The sequence below is a fragment of the Eretmochelys imbricata genome, chromosome 7 (genome assembly GCF_965152235.1).
Source record: "Eretmochelys imbricata isolate rEreImb1 chromosome 7, rEreImb1.hap1, whole genome shotgun sequence".
Lineage (NCBI taxonomy): Eukaryota > Metazoa > Chordata > Testudines > Cheloniidae > Eretmochelys > Eretmochelys imbricata.
In genome coordinates, this window is record NC_135578.1 from 106,877,535 (window position 1) to 106,895,860 (window position 18,326).

The following is an 18,326-nucleotide window of genomic DNA, read 5'->3' on the forward strand; positions in this document are numbered from 1 at the left end:
TTCTCCATCTCGAAACAGGGAATGATATTTGCATCATGGGGCTATTGTCAGGGCCTTGTTTATGTTGCACTTCTGCCACCACTAAATCCATCATTTATAATATAACTTTGCTACAGAATTTAAGCTTTCATTTAAAATAAATAGGGTATTTTAGTCCTTGTGGTTGTGAATGTAAGCATAAAAATGTGAATGAATGAGTATAACTAGATTATCCTCCTAAGTCTGTAGAAAGCATGAAACAGTAGCTCTGCCCATTTGTCTCAGTGGAGCATTAATTCTGAAACCAACTGTTTTATTGGCTGAGCATTTTAGCTGAAACACCCACCTACTGTGTTTATCTCTGATTTCAAACTGACTTCCATGCCAAACATCCCATTTCCTACTCAGCAGCTAAAATCCTGTATAATTTATATGATACAGCTATTCATTTAGACAAAAATATGCAGCATATTGAAAACTGAGTTCAGGGTACAATGTAAAATTGAATTTAATGTCAAAATGAATGAGGGCTACCGTAATGATTGTATTTTTGTTTAATTCATTTAAAAATCTCAAATTTTAATTTAAGTGAAGCTACCATAGGATTTTTAGTTTGCCATATCAGATGCCATGAAAGGAATGATCTTGCTGCAGTTTAGGTCTGGCTTGCCTTAAGGCATGTGGGATCCTAGCTAATGGCTGCAAAATGTTTTGAACGTGGAAAAGAGTGCTGTGTAAATGCTAAATAACATCATGCTATTAAAAAAATTATATCTTTTGTAAAAGTATTTTTTGTAACCAACTCTCTTCTGTCCCACCTTTCATGTAATAGCTATCTGTGATATAACCTTGTTGTTTAATTCTTTATGTCCGTCTAGGAAAAGGGGCTGATTTGAGCAAGCCGCCCTGTCGAAAAGCTAAGGCCATTCGGAAGGAAAGAAAATTGCACAAGCTTCTTCAGAACCAGACACACACACTTGAAGGCTCTCCAAGTCAAGTGGAGCCTCAGGTTATACACTCTCAAAACTCTAAATCTAAAGCGAATCAACCTAAGTCCATTGAAGACTTCATTTTTGTCTCCTTACCTGATGATGCCGCACATCAGTTAGAGGTATTGTCAGTTACATTGCTATTGATTTATTTTTATGCACATACATAAGAGAAATCATTTCTACCGTTAGAAGCAACTTTCAAAGAAAAGACTAGTGAAAACATCTGAAGTGGAAAAGGCTCACTTTTAAAATAAAAGCACTGGAGCAATGATAAATACTATTTACATTTCCAGCGCTTAATTTGTCAGCTTTTGAAAATATATTTTGCTATAAAATATACATTATCAGGGAGATTTTCAAAAGTACCTAAATTATTTAGAACCGTGTGCTCATAAATTGCCTAGCTATTGTTTAAAAATTTCCCCTTGAAATCTTATGAATGAGAAAACAAAGGTGAGCCTTTCTTGGCCTCTAGAGGGCACTCTGACTCTTACAATCATGGGCTCTTGCTGCTGAGAATCCTACATTTAACAAAATACTGTGAATCATGGTGTATAAAATCAGTTTACAAATGAAAGAATTAGAATTAGTTGAGTGTTATGGAGAGAAAAATGCAATGTAAATTTCTAAAGCATATACATATTTAACTGTCTATGATGATGAACCTAATAGGAAAATAAAACCTGTTCTTACAACTGAATTGAAAAGGCATAGTACAAAACTCTTTCCTATAAACGTATGTCTGAAATGATTTATAGCAGGTCATCAAGCTTTGCATCTATAATTTTTTTCTTAATGGCAGTCAATACATTTAGTTGTCTGTTAAATGAGTTACAAAAGAATTAGTAATATACTGGCTACTGGCTGGCAAGTCTGAGTTTTGAGAACTTTCTAAGCTTTTTGTTTATTTTTAAATTAGACAAACGTTCCTGGAATATGAGACAGAGAATAGTTTATTGAAGACTTTCTTGCCTCTTCTATAAACTAGAGCCTGGTATTTATTGACCACCATGGGCAGTAGTGTTCATAATATTGACTGAAGTTGAGAAATATAGTGCTTTTGTGCTAATAGGTTGAAAAGATCACCAGTGGTGGAAAATAATGGCTTGATTTGTACAGCCTAAATAATAATAATAATAATAATTAATAAAAAAATAAAGAAAAACCCCACAGGCCTGGCTCATTCTTCCAGGTTTTCTGGTACAGTTAAGTTACAGGAGAGTAGGAGAGAACTTATGTATTAAGAAGGAAGGAGGGATAGTTGACCAGAAGATACCAGGCTTGTGGAAGGGGGCCAAGAGTTTAGGAGGATTTGCAGGAGGGAGTCAGCACAACTGTCGAAGAGTGATTCCATGAGTTTTCATGGGTCATGGTGGATTTTATAGGCAACAGCAGAACCTCCCCAGAACTGGAAATTATATTGTTTCCAAGCTGTCCTTGATATTGAATACAGCCTTAAATATGTCTGAAGATACGGGATGAAGATGAGGTTGTCTATATGATATTAGTCTTTTTAATCTAGGAAGCAACCATTTTCACTATAAACTAAAATTTCCAGTTATTACTTTTCATTGGTCATGCGGATGCCTGCTGTTGTAACTCTATAGTAAATTACGATTCCTGAGGCAACTAACAGGTAGGAAATGGGAACAGAAAATGAGAAATAATTACCTAGGAAAGAGTACTGGAGAAAAGGAGCTGGGGTTATAATGGGGACCACAAACTAAATATGAGTTAACAATGTAATACTGTTGCAAAAAAAGCGAATATCATTCTGGGATGTTTTTGCAGGCATGTTTCGAAGTAAGATAAGAGAAGTAATTCTTCCACTCAGCACTGATAAGGCCTCAGCTATAGTACTGTGTCCAGTTCTGGGAACCACAGTTGGGGAAAAATGTGGACAAATTGGACAAAGTCCAGAGGAGAGCAACAAAATGAGGACAGGACAGGACAAGAAGTAATGGGCTTAAATTGCAGCAAGGGAGATTTCGGTTAGACATTAGGAAACCTTCTTAACTGTAAGGGTAGTAAGCACAGGATCAAATTACCTAGGGAGGATGTGGAATTTCCATCATTGGAAGCTTTTAAGAAAAGGTTAGGCAAACACTAATTGGGGTGGTCTAGGTCAGCGGTTCTCGGGGGGTGGGGGGGTGGGCTGGGCTGCGAGCAGGTTTCAGGTGGTCCATCAAGCAAGGCTAGTGTTAGACTTGCTGGGGCCCAGGGTGGAAAGCTGAAGCCCGAGCAATTGCCCTGCTTGTTACCCCATAACATCAGCCCTAGCTTTTATATGTAGAAAAACAGTTGTTGTAGCACAACTGGGCTATGGGTTGGCCTCAGAAAGAAAAATGGTTGAGAACCCATGGTCTAGATAATATTTAATCCTGCTTTGGTGTAGAGAACTAGACTAGAGGACCTGTCCAGGTCCCTTCCAGTCCTACATTTTTATGATTCCTGTGATTGTATGATTCCTCTCTTCTTTTCCTTTTAATTAGGAAAAGGTCTAACTGTTCTCCTGTCATCACCACAGTAGTGAACTTCCTCCAAAATGTATAGAGTTCAGACTTCCAAGACTTAAGTGCATCTAGCATTTTTTCAGCATGATGTGAGATTGCAGTAAAAACACATTTTTAAATTATGGAGATCAGTTAGTGTCTTGCATTTCACTCATTGGCTTATTAGTTTTTTTGAACAATATTTGTATATTTCTAATATAAGGGCTTAATTACCTTAAAATTAATACTTAGAAAAACTCAAGTTTCATGCACTGAGAATAAAAGAAAACCTTCTTTATTTATCTGTTACATGGTAGAATTTTTTAGCTAACACACACCTGAAAAAAATTGAAAGGTTGAAGCCTGATTTATTAATTAGACTTTTAAGTGTGATCTGTTTTGCTGAAAGTCAGAATTTCTCTGATTGTGATATCTTTCATCAGCTTTTATTTATGTATGTAATTATGTGATATTGCAATAATGAATCTGTCTTTAACTTCTTCTGAAGGTGAGGGTAGTGAGATCATCTCCACCAAGTTGCCAGTTCAAAGCCACATTTCAGGAATCTTACCAGGTCTATAAACGTTACCAGATGGCTATTCACAAGGACCCACCTGATAAACCAACCATAAGTCAGGTCAGAAGGCCAAGTATAATTTTATGCAAAACCTCAACTTCCCCTCCATTTCATAGGTCTTGGATGGATTCTGTGAGAAACAAATGTGGACTTTATATCCATTATATACATGTAACTCTAATGGAAGCATGTAAAATCAAGGGAATAGTGAATTAAACCAAACCAACATCCTGGAAGTGCAAGCTGTTTTTTGGTATCTTATTGTAGGTGCCACAAATATTTAAACTTTATTGCAGACAAAAAAATGAAGAAATCATGGGCATGATTCAGAACATTTGGAAGAACTATACAGGAAAGCCATAGGGGAGTAGGAGAGGTGGACCATGGGAGGCACTCAGATACTAATATGAGGACCACCATATACATATTCAGCATTTCAGAGGGGTAAATCCTGAAGTAGAGTTTCATTGACTTAGATGTGAGTCTTTACATGAGGAAGGCAAGCATAATATGAACCAAAATGTGTGTGCAATAATTATCACATGCAAAAATTGCCTGTTGAGCTTTTACTGGAGTTCGTATAAAGCTCTTTGCTACTTACAGTTTAAAACAGTTTAAAAGAAAACAATACATTCTAGCTAAATTACATGTTGTCACTATTTCACACAATGAATGGACCTCATGTAATAGTTAAACTTGCCTGGTATATTATTTCTCTGTGAAGCAAAGCAAAAACTGGGGCAGGGGTGGGAGGGGAACTTAGGCAGCAAGTATTAGGGATGTGCCTCTAAAAAGAAGACTTTCAACCACACTCTGAACTATGCAGTCAAAATAAAATGTCTGTTATTTTGTTCTGTTTGTATTACCCAAGGATAAGAGGGCAGAATAAATTAGTACTTGCAGTATGACAGCCTTATATAAAATCTAATTTAAAATATCTATAATACTTTAATATCACACTCCTTTCAGGTTATGGGGTATACTTGCCTTACCCCATTTAAGATATGATGCTAATGGCTGCGGCTTTGAAATTGCTTTGAGGAGATCTTCCACTAGCCTTACCTTCAGGAGCATATAATCTGATAAGATGCATTTAAATATTTTGCTTGTATTTTCCTTGCTCTGAAGGTGAGGTTAGTACCTGTCTCCTTTGAAGACCCACAGTTCAAATCATCCTTCAGCCAGTCAGCTACTTTATTTGCCAAGTATCAGATGGCTATACACAAGGATACACCTTCTGAATGTGGCGAGTATGAGGTACAGTTCACTGCATGCACCTTTACCAATATTTTTTGATAATGTTCAGATAAGTGGTAGCAAAGGGTACCTTTGAACTAGTCTGCACACTGAAAACTGTACTGCTATTACAAGTTGGGAAGGAAAAAATAAAGCATTGTTGCATTCAGTATTTGTGCCAGGTTTTAGCTCAGAGGAAAATTTCTCAGCAGGAGAGAGACTGGATATGTTATTGCAATCATAACAAAAAAAATACTGACACCAGCAAGTAAATAGAGCAGTTGTACATGGTTTAAGTAAGGAAATTTGCGACTGACATCTACAGTGAAAACAATGAATCGCAATGTGATGACTAAAATATTGTTTACCTGAGTTAGAAAATGTGTTAGATTCAGGATACTGTTTGGTAGCTGTGACAACTTCACATTTCAGATGCCATTCTTCGCTGTATTTTGACATGTTACTTCTTTTTACAGCTTTTTTTTTTTTTAACATCTCTATTTGTTTTGTTTTTACTACATTGCTAATGACATCATATATGGTCTGTTTTTTCCACTGCGAAAGCCAAATTAGCATTAAGAATATGCTTCAGACTGGTGGTTGCACACTCAACAAGAATACAAAGACTGTGGAAGAAGCTTGCTTTTTAAACCCCAAAAAGTGTTTATCCGATTTTAATCCTAGCTAACCACATAGAACATAGGTGATTTCCTAAGAGGCGACATTAAACTTTAGCTAGCAAACTTTACAGAATTCGTGTCTTGTAATCTAGTTCTCTCTTTTCCACTGGGCACAAGTATAAAGTTAATATGTATCCCTTATCTAGTCAGAAACCTCTTCCAAAGTTATACTTAGCTAGAGCATTTCATTCTTAGGAATAAGATTGTACTAGCAGAGGTGGTATCAGATAACTCATGGTTGCTTTCCACCTGGAATAATAAATAGAGTAATTTTTTCATTTGTTTTCAGGACAAAAGTTTTTAAAACATTTAAGGGAGGTCAGAAGGGCGTTACTGAAGGATGTTGAAAATACCGGACTGTGAAGCCAAGAACTCTGATTTTTCACTTCACTTGATATCATAGTTTTTTTATAGTTCCTAACATAGTGAAATCTGAATAATGTTTAGTCATTCCTTTCACTGGCATAACCATAGGTGGTTATACTGCAAACCATGGAAAGCAATACTGGGGAGGTGGTCTAGTTTGGACTCTAATGTTCATGGTGGTTAGATCATGAAATTGCTCTTGCTTGGGGTATAATGACTCTTTCCAACTTTAATGTCTTGAGTTTTAGTCTGACACAACATCCCTGATCTTTTTCGCTCCAAAGATCTTGCTGACACACAGAAGCAGAGATCAGAACCTGCTACTTTTAATTTCGTCTCGTTCTTTATATTAAAAAAATGAATGAAGAAGTCTTCATATCATAAAGAAGCCTTAAAGGACAAAATCAAAATAGCTATTTGATTTGCAGTTCATCTTTGAACTAGGGATCAGGAATTAGGGTTTGTCATAAATATAAAGGGAAGGGTAACCACCTTTCTGTATACAGTGCTATAAAATCCCTCCTGGCCAGAGGTAACATTCTGTTACCTGTAAAGGGTAAAGAAGCTCAGCTAACCTGGCTGGCATCTGACCCAAAGGACCAATAAGGGGACAAGATACTTTCAAATCTAGGTTGGTGGGGGAAGGTTTTGTTTGTGCTCTTTGTTTTACGTGGTTGTTCTTGCTTGGGACTGAGAGAGGCCAGACAAAAATCCATCTTCTCCAACCCATCCTAATCTAAGTCTCCAATATTGCAACCAGTATAGGTAAGCCAGGCAAGGCGGATTAGTTTCTTTTGTTTTATGTGAGTTTTCCCTGTGTTAAAAAGGGAGGTTTATTCCTGTTTTCTGTAACTTTAAGGTTTTGCCCAGAGGGGGATCCTCTGTGTTTTGAATCTGAATACCCTGTAAAGTATTTTCCATCCTGATTTTACAGAGGTGATTCTTTTACCTTTTCTTTAATTAAAATTCTTCTTTTAAGAACCTGATTGATTTTTCATTGTTCTTAAAATCCAAGGGGGTCTGTGTTCACCTGTACCAATTGGTGAGGATTCTTATCAAGCCTTCCCCAGGAAAGGGGGTGTAGGGTTTGGGGGGATATTTTGGTGGAAGACATCTCCAAGTGCGCTCTTTCCCTGTTCTTTGTTTAAAACGCTTGGTGGTGGCAGCATACTGTTCAAGGACAAGGCAAAGTTTGTACCTTGGGGAAGTTTTTAACCTAAGCTAGTAAGAATAAGCTTAGGGGGTCTTTCATGCAGGTCCCCACATCTGTATCCTAGAGTTCAGAGTGGGAAGGAACCCTGACGGGTGATATGAGACTCGGTAGCTCTTTGGACAAATGCGAGAGGTCTACCATAGGCTTTGATGGCTGTGGGCCCTGTTGATTTATTTTAAGAGGGAGATCTGAAAACAACGATTTGTAAAGATGGCTTGGTAGGAATCCTAATTTTCCCTGTCTCAAGGTATCAAGAGTGCCATGAGGCATTTATTTGAATTTCAGAGTGGAAAGAAGGTGAATTTCCAAGAACAACTTAGCGCTTCTTCATCCGCCTCATCCTTACGTAGAAATACAGTGTAATGTGATCCACTTGAATAATTTTACTATTTTTTTTCTTGATAGCTTGAGTATCAAGGCTACGTGTAGTTCCCTGCTTGGGAAGAAAGACCTAGTGCCTTATTCAAAGCTCATTGAAGTGAGTGGAAATACTTCTACTGACTCCAATGCCATGTTTCTCAAATGCATCCACCAGGGGCTTTTCTTGTGACCGCAGCCTCCTGGGTGATGAGTGGGGAAGGGCAAAGCAGCCATCCCTCCCCAGGGCCACCAGCAGGAGCTGGTCCTTGCTGTTTTCTGGAACCACAAACACGTAGGAGCAGGCAACCAGTGTGAGTTCCCCACGTTCGTGGGGGTGGTGGGGCTTGGACTTCGGGCCTGAGTTGGTGGGCGGCAGGCTCTGGCCGTGTGGCGGTGGACTCCATCCCCCAGCTGCAGGGCTTCAGACTCCAACCCTGGCTCACCCTCCCATCGCCCCTGGCCCGCTCTGCCTGCCTCCCTCCCTCCCTCCCTCCTCCCCATCTAGGGCTTAATTTGTCCCCCAGCTTGCTGGGGCTGAGTAAGTCTGCTGTGAAAATTGATATTAACAAATATACAAATATCACTTTTCACAGTAGCAGATTTACTAGCTAGCACGTCTTTTTAAAAAAAAAAACAACCAAAAAAAGCAAAACATGCAGAGCATCTTATTTGTGTTTCTATTCTGTTTAGGTCCAGTAAGGAACAGACACAACTGTATATTACTTTTATTATTGAGTCTGCAAAAAAAAAACCAAAAAACCCTACATAAATAAATTACCATGATTTGGACATGTATATGTGCATATTTATTTGTTTTTCCTAAAATTAAGTAAGTATTTTAGGAAAAAGTGTCAGTGCAGCCACCAGCAAGAGTTGGTGGCTGCACCCTGAGGCCACGAAAAAATTTGTTGTGAGAACCCCTGCTCTAATGACCTTGGATCAGGCCCCTTGAAAGCAATAGTAAGTCTCCTTTGGTAGAAGTCATTTTGGGAATTGTTTGCCCTTAGGATTTCTTGATCCACCATTAACATGCAATGAGGCAGAGCAGGGTGACCGATGAAGTAGCTAGGGGAAATGCAAGATGTTGTGTGACCACAACCAGTTACCTCTCATGTCTGCTCCAGGGTGGATTTGATTTAAATCACTAGTCAGGAAGACTCGATTTAACCATGCATTTCTTCATAAAAGTGCATTCTTGTTGGTTGTTATAATCTTAATACATATTCTTCACAAGTCAGAGATAGATGTAGGTTTCATTTTTAGAAGGTACACACTATCCATTTTTTAAGTGATTTATTTTGAAATCTTTTCAGATTAGTTTCACAGCTATATCAGGAAATGAATGATTATTTGGTTATTTCATTTACCAAAGATAATTGAAGCAGATATTTATGAAGTCATTGGGAGGTGAACTATCTCCAATTCAACAGGTTAAGCATCAATATTTGGAGGATTTTCTTGCGATGCTGTATAAGGAGGAGAACATCACCAGACAGTTAAATAAAACAATTTAAATGTCTAAAACAATGTTATGTATTCTGGATTTTTTTTCTTCAACAGCAAACATATAATATTTTAACAAAACAAGCATATGAATTTTTGAATTTAGTTAAACATTTGAGTTTTTTTAAAATCAAGTTTGTTTTTGTTAAAATAAAATATAAAAAAAAAAAACCCACAAAAATTAAATTGACTATGTCAGCCAGGTCAACATGAGAAATTTAAAATATTGGCTTCTGCAGCTAACTCAGTCATCTTCAGCTTCATTTTCCTGTTTGTTCATAATCTGGAAAGGAAAAACAAGCTTTCCTGCTTTTTCAGGTCCCAAACGATTTCTCAGTTTGGAATGAATTAGTCCAAAGGAAGAAAATATTCTTTCTACGCCGGCAGAAGAAGCTACTGCTGTTAAAAGTGAGATTATCACTTCAACAGTCTCTGAATCCAACTGCTTAAGTGACTTCCACCAGTTCACTGGTGTGACTTTCCTTAAAACATCATCAACAAACACAGACAGTATTTCTTGAAAGGTTCTTATTCCCAAACTGGGTCTCTTTTACGGCCTGCTGCCATTATAGGTTTTCTGGTATGGAAGATCTCAAATCAATGAAGTCTACACTCAGAAAGACCTCTAGACTTCTGGAATATGCTGCCCAAACAGTTTCACTTTTGTTTCTACTGCTTGTCCCTCCCTTCTCACATTTATCTCTAGACTTCTTCTCCTTGTCCAGATCTGTTCCGCCCCCAACAATCTTCTATTCATTGAACTTTTTGAAACTTTGCACTTTTAGAGAGAGATAAGGGATTGACTCTGTGTACACAGATTTGCAGAGGGACAATATGGTTGAGGTCTGTTATTTGTCACCTCTATATAGTTATTTTATTTTATTTGAAAAACATTTTTTCTATTAACAAGCATGTTTGAGAACTGCAAAACTAAGCATCTCTGATGGTATCTTCTAGACTGAGCACTGAGTCCCATTGGGTAGATAGAAAGATTTATCTAACTAATCTTTACAGAAGTTCCTGGAACCCAATCAGACTGCGTCCCTAATCCATGAACTATTGGAACTCATTTACAAAACTTTTCTTAAACATTACATGAATATATTGTCTCATACTATAGAACTATAATTTATAATCCCTATTCCATGATGAGAGAACTTTGAGCTGTAATGTAGCTTAATTAAAACTATCTTTAGACAGATTTTTCCCTAAAAAAGCATTTTGTCAAAAAAAAAAAAAATAAATCACTGATTTTTATTCACCCTGGTCTGCCCTGACTTAGTCGTTGTACAGTAGGAACAAACAAATATGACAGGAACCAGTGCTCGGACATTGGGCAGAGAGGGTTTTGTTTTGGTTCCTGAAGGAAATAGTCCACAGAGTGGATTCTGCATACTGTTTGTTACATATTAGAAGCCCCTAATTTTTCAGACTATGAGGGATAAGGAAGATGTCCTCAAGTCCTTGATCTGAGTCACTTGTAGGAGAAGATGGAAATCACCACATACAAGATTTAAGAGCTCTTAAAACACTCTTTTCTCTCCTCTTTTATTTATTTAATAAATCACTTTCTGGAGCCAAGCACTTCCTTGAGTGAACGTAGAATTAATTCTCTCTCCCCTGCGAAAGGCCTCTTATCAGGGTAGCCGCCAGAGTGGATGAGTTTAAACTGATAAAAGCTAAGTAATGCAGAGTAAAGACTGAATAAAGAACAAAGACCCCTACTTCAAAAAGTTAGGTCTTGTCTACATATTGTAGCACATATGGGTGTAGTGGATAATCTTTCTGCTCAGGAAGATAGTACCACAATTCACATATTTGGAGTATGGACTGGTGCCAGTTCAGAAACTTTTCTAAGTTTTAAATTCAGAAACCAACCTCCTGAAAAAATTATGGGACACATTTCACATGCTCTTTCAGGAAGATGATCCTGAAATGTTGGCATAGGTATATACTGTGTACTCACATTGATTATTTTTTTTTTGTAGCTCAAATATTTCTCATTGCAGCAGATGGCAGTTTTAGGAATAAAATAATTTTGTGACTGACAGAAAAAACTAAAGATGAAAGTTGTAAAGTAGTTAATAAAACTCTTAATCTGTAAAACTGAGTACTGCTAATATAACATGAAAGAACATTCACTTCCATGCAGATTTAAGATGAGAACATGTCCCTTTACATCTGGATGTCACATGAGAAGGGGGATAATGAGCCTTCTCTAAGAATATCAGATTGACTGGATTTCCTGTAGCATGGCACAGGCTGCAACTGTCCTAGCGCTCAAAGACTTTTTGAAGCACTGGCTGTTTAGTCCCGTTCTGAGACCAGTGCTCAGTGCCCTCTAGAATATTCAGTTTAATTTCCTTTCCGACCATGGTTAGCTAAAAATACTAGAATAGTGCCTTTCATTCATACCTCTCAAACTGCTTTACAAAGGAATTATCCACTTTAAGTTGGAGAAACTGAGGTGGTTGGTGGAAGTGGTTTGCTGTCAGAACAGGCTTTCTTTTTTGGTATGTTCCTTACTCCTAGGTTAGTATGTCTAACCATTGCAGTGATGGAATTGAATATCCTTCTCAGTTGCAGCTGAAGGAATTGTTCGCAGAGATTGTAAAACTCTCTGTGGGTTGGTCCTCATTTGTTTATTTTATGAGTAATATGCTCGTTCTGGAGCAGGTCCTCAGGGTTCCTCTTCAGCATGGATCACAAGGATTTGGAGTATCAAAATCTCAGTTTTCAACAATGGGCTTTAAAAGGAAAAACTCACTGGTGCTGGAAGAAAGACTGGAGGTGCTCTTTAAGTATATGGTCAAGAGTGAGACTTATTGACTGAGGTATTATTACAGATGGAATCTGATTGATATTGACATGCCTGCTGAAGAGTTTTTCTGGATACCTGAGAAAATTATCTCTAGGTCTTCCCCTCTGGACACTATCCCTGAAGTTTCATTTGTTGAACTGGAATGAAATTGAACTGTAAACTTTGGATGATTTTGTAGAGTCTAATAAGCTGACCATTTCCCTTAGGCTTTTATGACGTCTGATATAGGCTATATCTACACTAGAGAGCTTACAGCAGCACAGCTGTACTGCTGTAAGATCTCTTGTGTAGTCACTCTATGCCAATGGGAGAGAGCTCTCCTGTCAACATAATTAAATCGCCCCTAACAAGCGGCAGTAGCTATGTTAGCGGGAGAAGCTCTCCCGCTGACATACCACTGTGCACGCTATTACTTATGCTGGTGAAACTCATGTCGCTTAGAGGGGTGGTTTTTTTCCTCAATCCTGAGCGACAAAAGCTTTGCTGACATAAGTACTAGTGTAGACATGGCCTTAGTCAAGTCTTCTGGACGACTTCAAGTGTCTGGTCCAGCATGTATAGCTGTACTAATTTGAAAGAATAAATCTTGTATCTGGCTCTGGCAAATAGTGAGTATTTCATGCTTGACTTGAGGGCAGTATGTGAGTGGAACTTGTGCTGTGGCCAATACCCTTTTGCGCTTGCTTGATAAGATTGCAAAAATGACAAAAGCCAGATATTAAAAATCTCTTATATGCCATGAGTTCCTTTATTATTATATAAAAAAGGATGCTTTTTAAGACTGTATTGCTAGATTTTTTTTAAAGGAACTTTAACACTGAATTAAAAAGTTTCAGGAGCTAGTTGACATTGTGTTCTGGGTGTTTTTTAAACCTTGATTTAATTTGGGTTGTCTTTCCAAAACTACAGCTATTTGGTGTGATATTTTTGCTCTGTCAGTGTGCACAACTCTACCTGAGCATGTGCACAAGAGAGAATAAATGACAGTATTCTGAACAGGAAGTTAGTGTGGTCTATTAACTCTTGTTTTATTCTCTAATTTTTCTCCTTTCTTTTAAATTGAAAAGGCGAGCTTTGCCTTCCTAATAAACAATTTCTTTAGTGGCCCATAATTAGACGCTCTACCTTCCTGCTCTGTGCAATGACAGTAGAACCACAAGACTAACACAGTTCCTTTAAAAAGAATACCAGTTTGTTCAGTCGAGTTCAGTGACTAGCTACTAGTCAAAACTGACTGAAATAATTGAACAGAAAAGAGCTGTGTGTTGCTGTTGTCTGCTTCATCTGGCAGTCAAGTTTTTCCCTTAAAAATTTTTTTTTTACATTCTACAAGTGCAAGACAGTCTCTTTTTGGTTCCCAAATCTCAGGATTTATGTAAATTCATAGCTAGGCTAGTTGCAAGATTGAGCTCTACTTGTAGCAAAATATGTCATAGGTTATATATTTTGCTAATTTCTTGTTCCAATTAAGGTATTGTTAATTTTGGATATTAATCTCTAATAGGTTTTGGATATTAATCTAATACAAAATTATGGTAGTATAGCTATATTAAATATAGAGCTGAAAGGAAAAGGAAGGGAGACCATTCACTTTTTAAAAAACATTCTGATGCTATTTGTTTTTTGCTCACCACCGTTGCCAATCTATTTCTACTGGACCATTGCCGGTATCAAAAATCTCTCTCTCTCTTTCTCTGTAAAATACATATTCACTTAACCTTTTCTCAGTTGCCAATTACAGTATTTTGTTTCCAACCTCCCCTTATTCAGCAGTGTTCTGGAGACGGCAGTCTTTTCGCCCCTCTAGCAGCATTTCTCAGCATAGTCTTGGTGACAACTTTATTTCTAGTTTTCACCTCTGAGATTGCCATTCTCCTTGTAAGATTATCACACTTCTTTTGGACCAAAACTGAACAGAAAAATCTTTGCTGACTCACTTGCCAGTCCTGTTCTGAGATGGCTGTGTCCCCCCTGTTCCTCGCCCCCCGCCACTATACATCTTGGCTACCAAATAACTTCTTGTACCTTGTGTTAACTTAAGCCCCAATCCTGCAAACCTTTACACATGTATTTAACTATACTACCTTGAGTAATCTTATTGAAATCAAAACAACAACTCTCAGTAGTAGAGTTAAGCACATGAATAAGTGTTTGCGGGATCAGGTCCTTAGAATTTAAACTCTTTGAACAGGGGCTCTCTTACTTTTTAAAAATCCTGTATTTTTACAGTACTCAGCACAGCAGAGCCAAACCATGCTCATAGCCTTTGGGTACTGCGGTAATACAAGTAATGATTCTGCAGGGCATTGAGCACATTCCAAACCCAACTTTCCCTCCACCCTCTCACTGTATCTTTCCATTCTTCCTTATGCAAAAATACCTTCTTCTTTGCCACTTTTGAATTTCAGTTTTCATTTACTTACATTGCGTACTTAAATTCATGTTCAACTTCCTTCCTTCTTTCCTTCCTGAGTTTTAGTAGTAAACTAAATGATCAACAATCTTGTCTTCTGTGCACTGAATACACTAAAATTTGTAATGTTTTTCTCTTCTGCCTCTTATTCATATATGCACCCAATAGAGTGCTCACTCGCTAATAATATTTTCACCTGTATAATTGAAATTTTGAAATAGTTAATGTACAGATATCGAAATAGCAATCATTTTAAAAAGGCAGTCATTTTTAGTCCATTGTATTTCATAAGTATTTTGCTCAACATCCCTTTTATTTCCTTCTAAACAGCACATATAATCACCTAAACAAGACCTTAGTGTTACTTGTTGCATGATCATTTGTTACACCATATTCATGGCTGAAACCCTAGTGTTAAAGCTGCTCCCATTTTGTAAAGATTGCGCTGAGCAACTATATATTTTATTTTCCCATTGATACGTTTCTTGTTAATGATACATTGATAATTGCATATATGGACACAATATATTAATCAGTGAGTTTAGTAAACCTATGTTAGTTGTGAATCAAGTCTCCTTCCCTCTTTGTCAGTTAAAAATACTGTCTACATTATATGTCAACTTGTTGTACTCAAGTCAGTTTCAGGCTTTGTTTAAGGTTAGCGTCCTACTGGATTTTGAGCATTTGCTGTCAGTGTCTATCAATACAATGGTTTCTATGATTCATTGTAACAGATATGCTGGAGGTGAGAGTCCTGGTTGAGATAATCTAGTTCCAAGCCCCACTGATTGCGACAACATATTAAAAAAGTAATGTTGTGATTGGTTCTCTAGTTGAAGACATTTTTTTCTGTGATATCTTCTTCAGAATCTTTATAGCTCTTCCAACTGGTGGGCAGAGAAAATGGTTGCTTTGGAGCATGCTTGCCCTTTGCCAAAAATGCTATAGTTTCTCCTGGAATCCAAGGTAGTTTTAATTGCCAACAACAATATTTTTTCATCTGTGCTTTCATCTTGACTTGAAAACGGCAACCATTTGGCACGTAAATCTTGCATCTATTAACTATTCCCTTTGTCTAGATTTGTTTACTATCAATTGCACTACCCTTGGAAGACCACTTAAAAGCTACAGACAGCAATGACGCTTGCTTGGAGATGTTAGCCATGTGTAGAGCATGTTACTCCAGTGTTTCAAAGTTTGCAGTGGCCATCTCTTTGCTTCCAGGTGCAATTCAAGTGCTGATGTTAATATGTGAAGTCCTAACTACTACAGGCCAGCCCTCCATATGCTCATTCTAATAGAGTAAATGAAGCAAGGTTCCGGTGGGGGGAAAAAGACATGATTATATGACTGAAAACTCTCAGTGCATTATAAGTAAGTAGAGGTGTATGTGAACTGGATTATTTTTGCTTTAGGGAGAGTGTCACAAATTTGAGTTTTCTTTGGTTTCCTTCCAGAATAAATGTCTTTGAAACTTTCTAGAAGCTAAAATTAGGAAAAAGTTGATCAAGACATTTTGTTTTGACAAAATCTAAACATTTCTTTCTGATTTTGACTTTCTTCATTTTATAATATGAAATAAACTGAAAAAATAATTTCAAAATGGAAAATAAAAACATTTCAAAAAAGTTGAAATGGGATGTATTGACCTTATGAAATGCTTTTTTAAAATTTTTTTAGTTTCTAAATGAATTTTTATTAAAAGGCAACACACTTCCTCAAGATGCCATGCTTTTGATGAATCAGTGGTTTTCAGAGGAAAAATGTTCTATAGGAAAATTTCCAACCAGCCCTACACATGGAGGGCCAGAACTAGTGTTCCTGGGTGGTCTTGATTCTGGTATTTCCTGAGTTTTGGGTGCTTGACTTTCCAGTCTCAACTTTCTTTTAACATAGTTTTAACATATATATAAAAATATAATTTCTAGGTTATTTTAAAAAGAGAAAAAATAAATTGTATTTTGTGCAATTGTAGGATATTTGAACATTCAGGAACTTTAGTATTAAGGCTCCAGCAAGGTTCACAGAACAAAATACAGACAAGAAATGGTGATATTTGACAGTTTTTATAACACAATTAAATCTGAAAGGCTTTAAGGGGGATAACAAAAGTCTCCTTTCTGACCCCAGGGTCATCATCCGACCAAATTTCAAGTTCCTGCTGCAAACTATGGTGATGGTAGAGCTCTTAAAAGAAAAAGTCAAAACATAGTTATAATGGAAAATGTTAGGCAATATGAATATAGAGTTTGCCTCCACTCCTTGTATCATAAATTTGCTACTATATCAGGCTTCAGCTTTCCTATAATCATACCTTTTAGTATGTAGAAAGATGCTAATGAAATCAGTGCTACAAGGATTTATTTACAGACTTAACAAAATTATTTACTTATTTGTACTGAACTTGGGTGGTGGTTATGTGGGTTTGGTAAACCAAAGGAAATGATTCAAGCCATAAAGTAAGAGGAGAAATTACTAACGGTAGGAAAAAGTAAGTATAGATGTGACCTCTGTAATGAATAGCAATTTAACATGATGTTCTGATCACTGACCAAAAGTAAATTGCAATGTATATTTTGGAGAACTTTATCATACCGTACAGTGAACCGTAATGGATTTTGTGCAACCCTCCATTAAACAAGTTTTTAAAAAGTATTGATTTTTTAAATCAATGTCAGATGAACACAGTATCATTTAAAACATTTAAATACAGTATCATTTAAAACGGAATTCTACAGATTACCAGGAGATCAAGAATACTATAACTGTTCAGACAAAGTGTAGTAAATGGAATTTTGTTCACTGATTGTGTTTTGAAATGTTTTTAGAGTTACACATTTGTATTTGTCTTTGAGTGACTAGGAAGGAGAAGTGGTTTATGAACTTGTGATATTGTTTGGAGATGTGAGTAATTTTCATGTTGAAAAAGCAGTGTGGTAGTAAAATCAACTCCATTTTTCTTAGGAGCATTAATCTTAATTTTCTGCAGTAAACTATTATAAACCTTGCATACACTTAGAAAATTTATATGAAAATATTGGCTTCTTTGTTAAACCCATACACAACAGTGTATTCAGAAATCAACTTGAGGTCAAACTCAGATGAACTATTCACTGAAAAGTACATTTAAACTATGATATTGTCACCTCCTTATTTTTCTTCATCTCAGAAAGACATCCAGTGGCTGCCAATATATAAATATTAGAACTTGCCTCTGAGCCACAATGACTATGAAAATGATAGAGTAAGATAGTTGCTATGAGAGAGTAAATAATTCACTGTCATGGTATTGAAAGTAGACAGTCATATTGTATTTCCATAATGAGAAATTAGTACAACAATATTGTTTGATTTATAAATGAATTAGATTTGTCTGACTCATCTAGCTTATTCGCTCCTCCAGACAAATGCGTTAAGTCAACTAATATCTAAAAACACTCCACAATTCAATACCATTTTGCTTTCCAATGTGATCTAGAGGAATTCGTTTCTCAGTTCCTGTGGCTTTGCTAGGCAATGTTAGCAGAATATCAAAATACACAATGCAAACTTTTCTTTTGTTTACTAGTTATAGTTTCAACAACAGAGGGATTTGACAAAGTGTGTGTGCGCTAGTTGGTCCAGGAGAATAAGGTGTTAATTCCAGTTTACCCCTCTGCTTATGCAGATGCTCAGGGGAAAGGTTGAGTGACTC

General features: G+C 36.9%; 1 protein-coding gene across 3 annotated transcripts in view; it reads left to right on the forward strand.

Moving 5' to 3' along the window:
- ATE1 (arginyltransferase 1) overlaps nucleotides 1-18,326 on the forward strand; it is a 182,397-nt gene that overhangs the window by 20,431 nt on the left and 143,640 nt on the right. The window contains exons 6-8 of one of the 3 annotated variants that reach the window (XM_077823002.1): nucleotides 858-1,090; nucleotides 3,972-4,100; nucleotides 5,169-5,297. In XM_077823002.1, coding sequence (XP_077679128.1) covers nucleotides 858-1,090; nucleotides 3,972-4,100; nucleotides 5,169-5,297 — 491 coding nt within the window. The remainder of the gene's footprint in view (nucleotides 1-857; nucleotides 1,091-3,971; nucleotides 4,101-5,168; nucleotides 5,298-18,326) is intronic. The other 2 variants (XM_077823001.1, XM_077823000.1) reach the window with 2 other exon arrangements.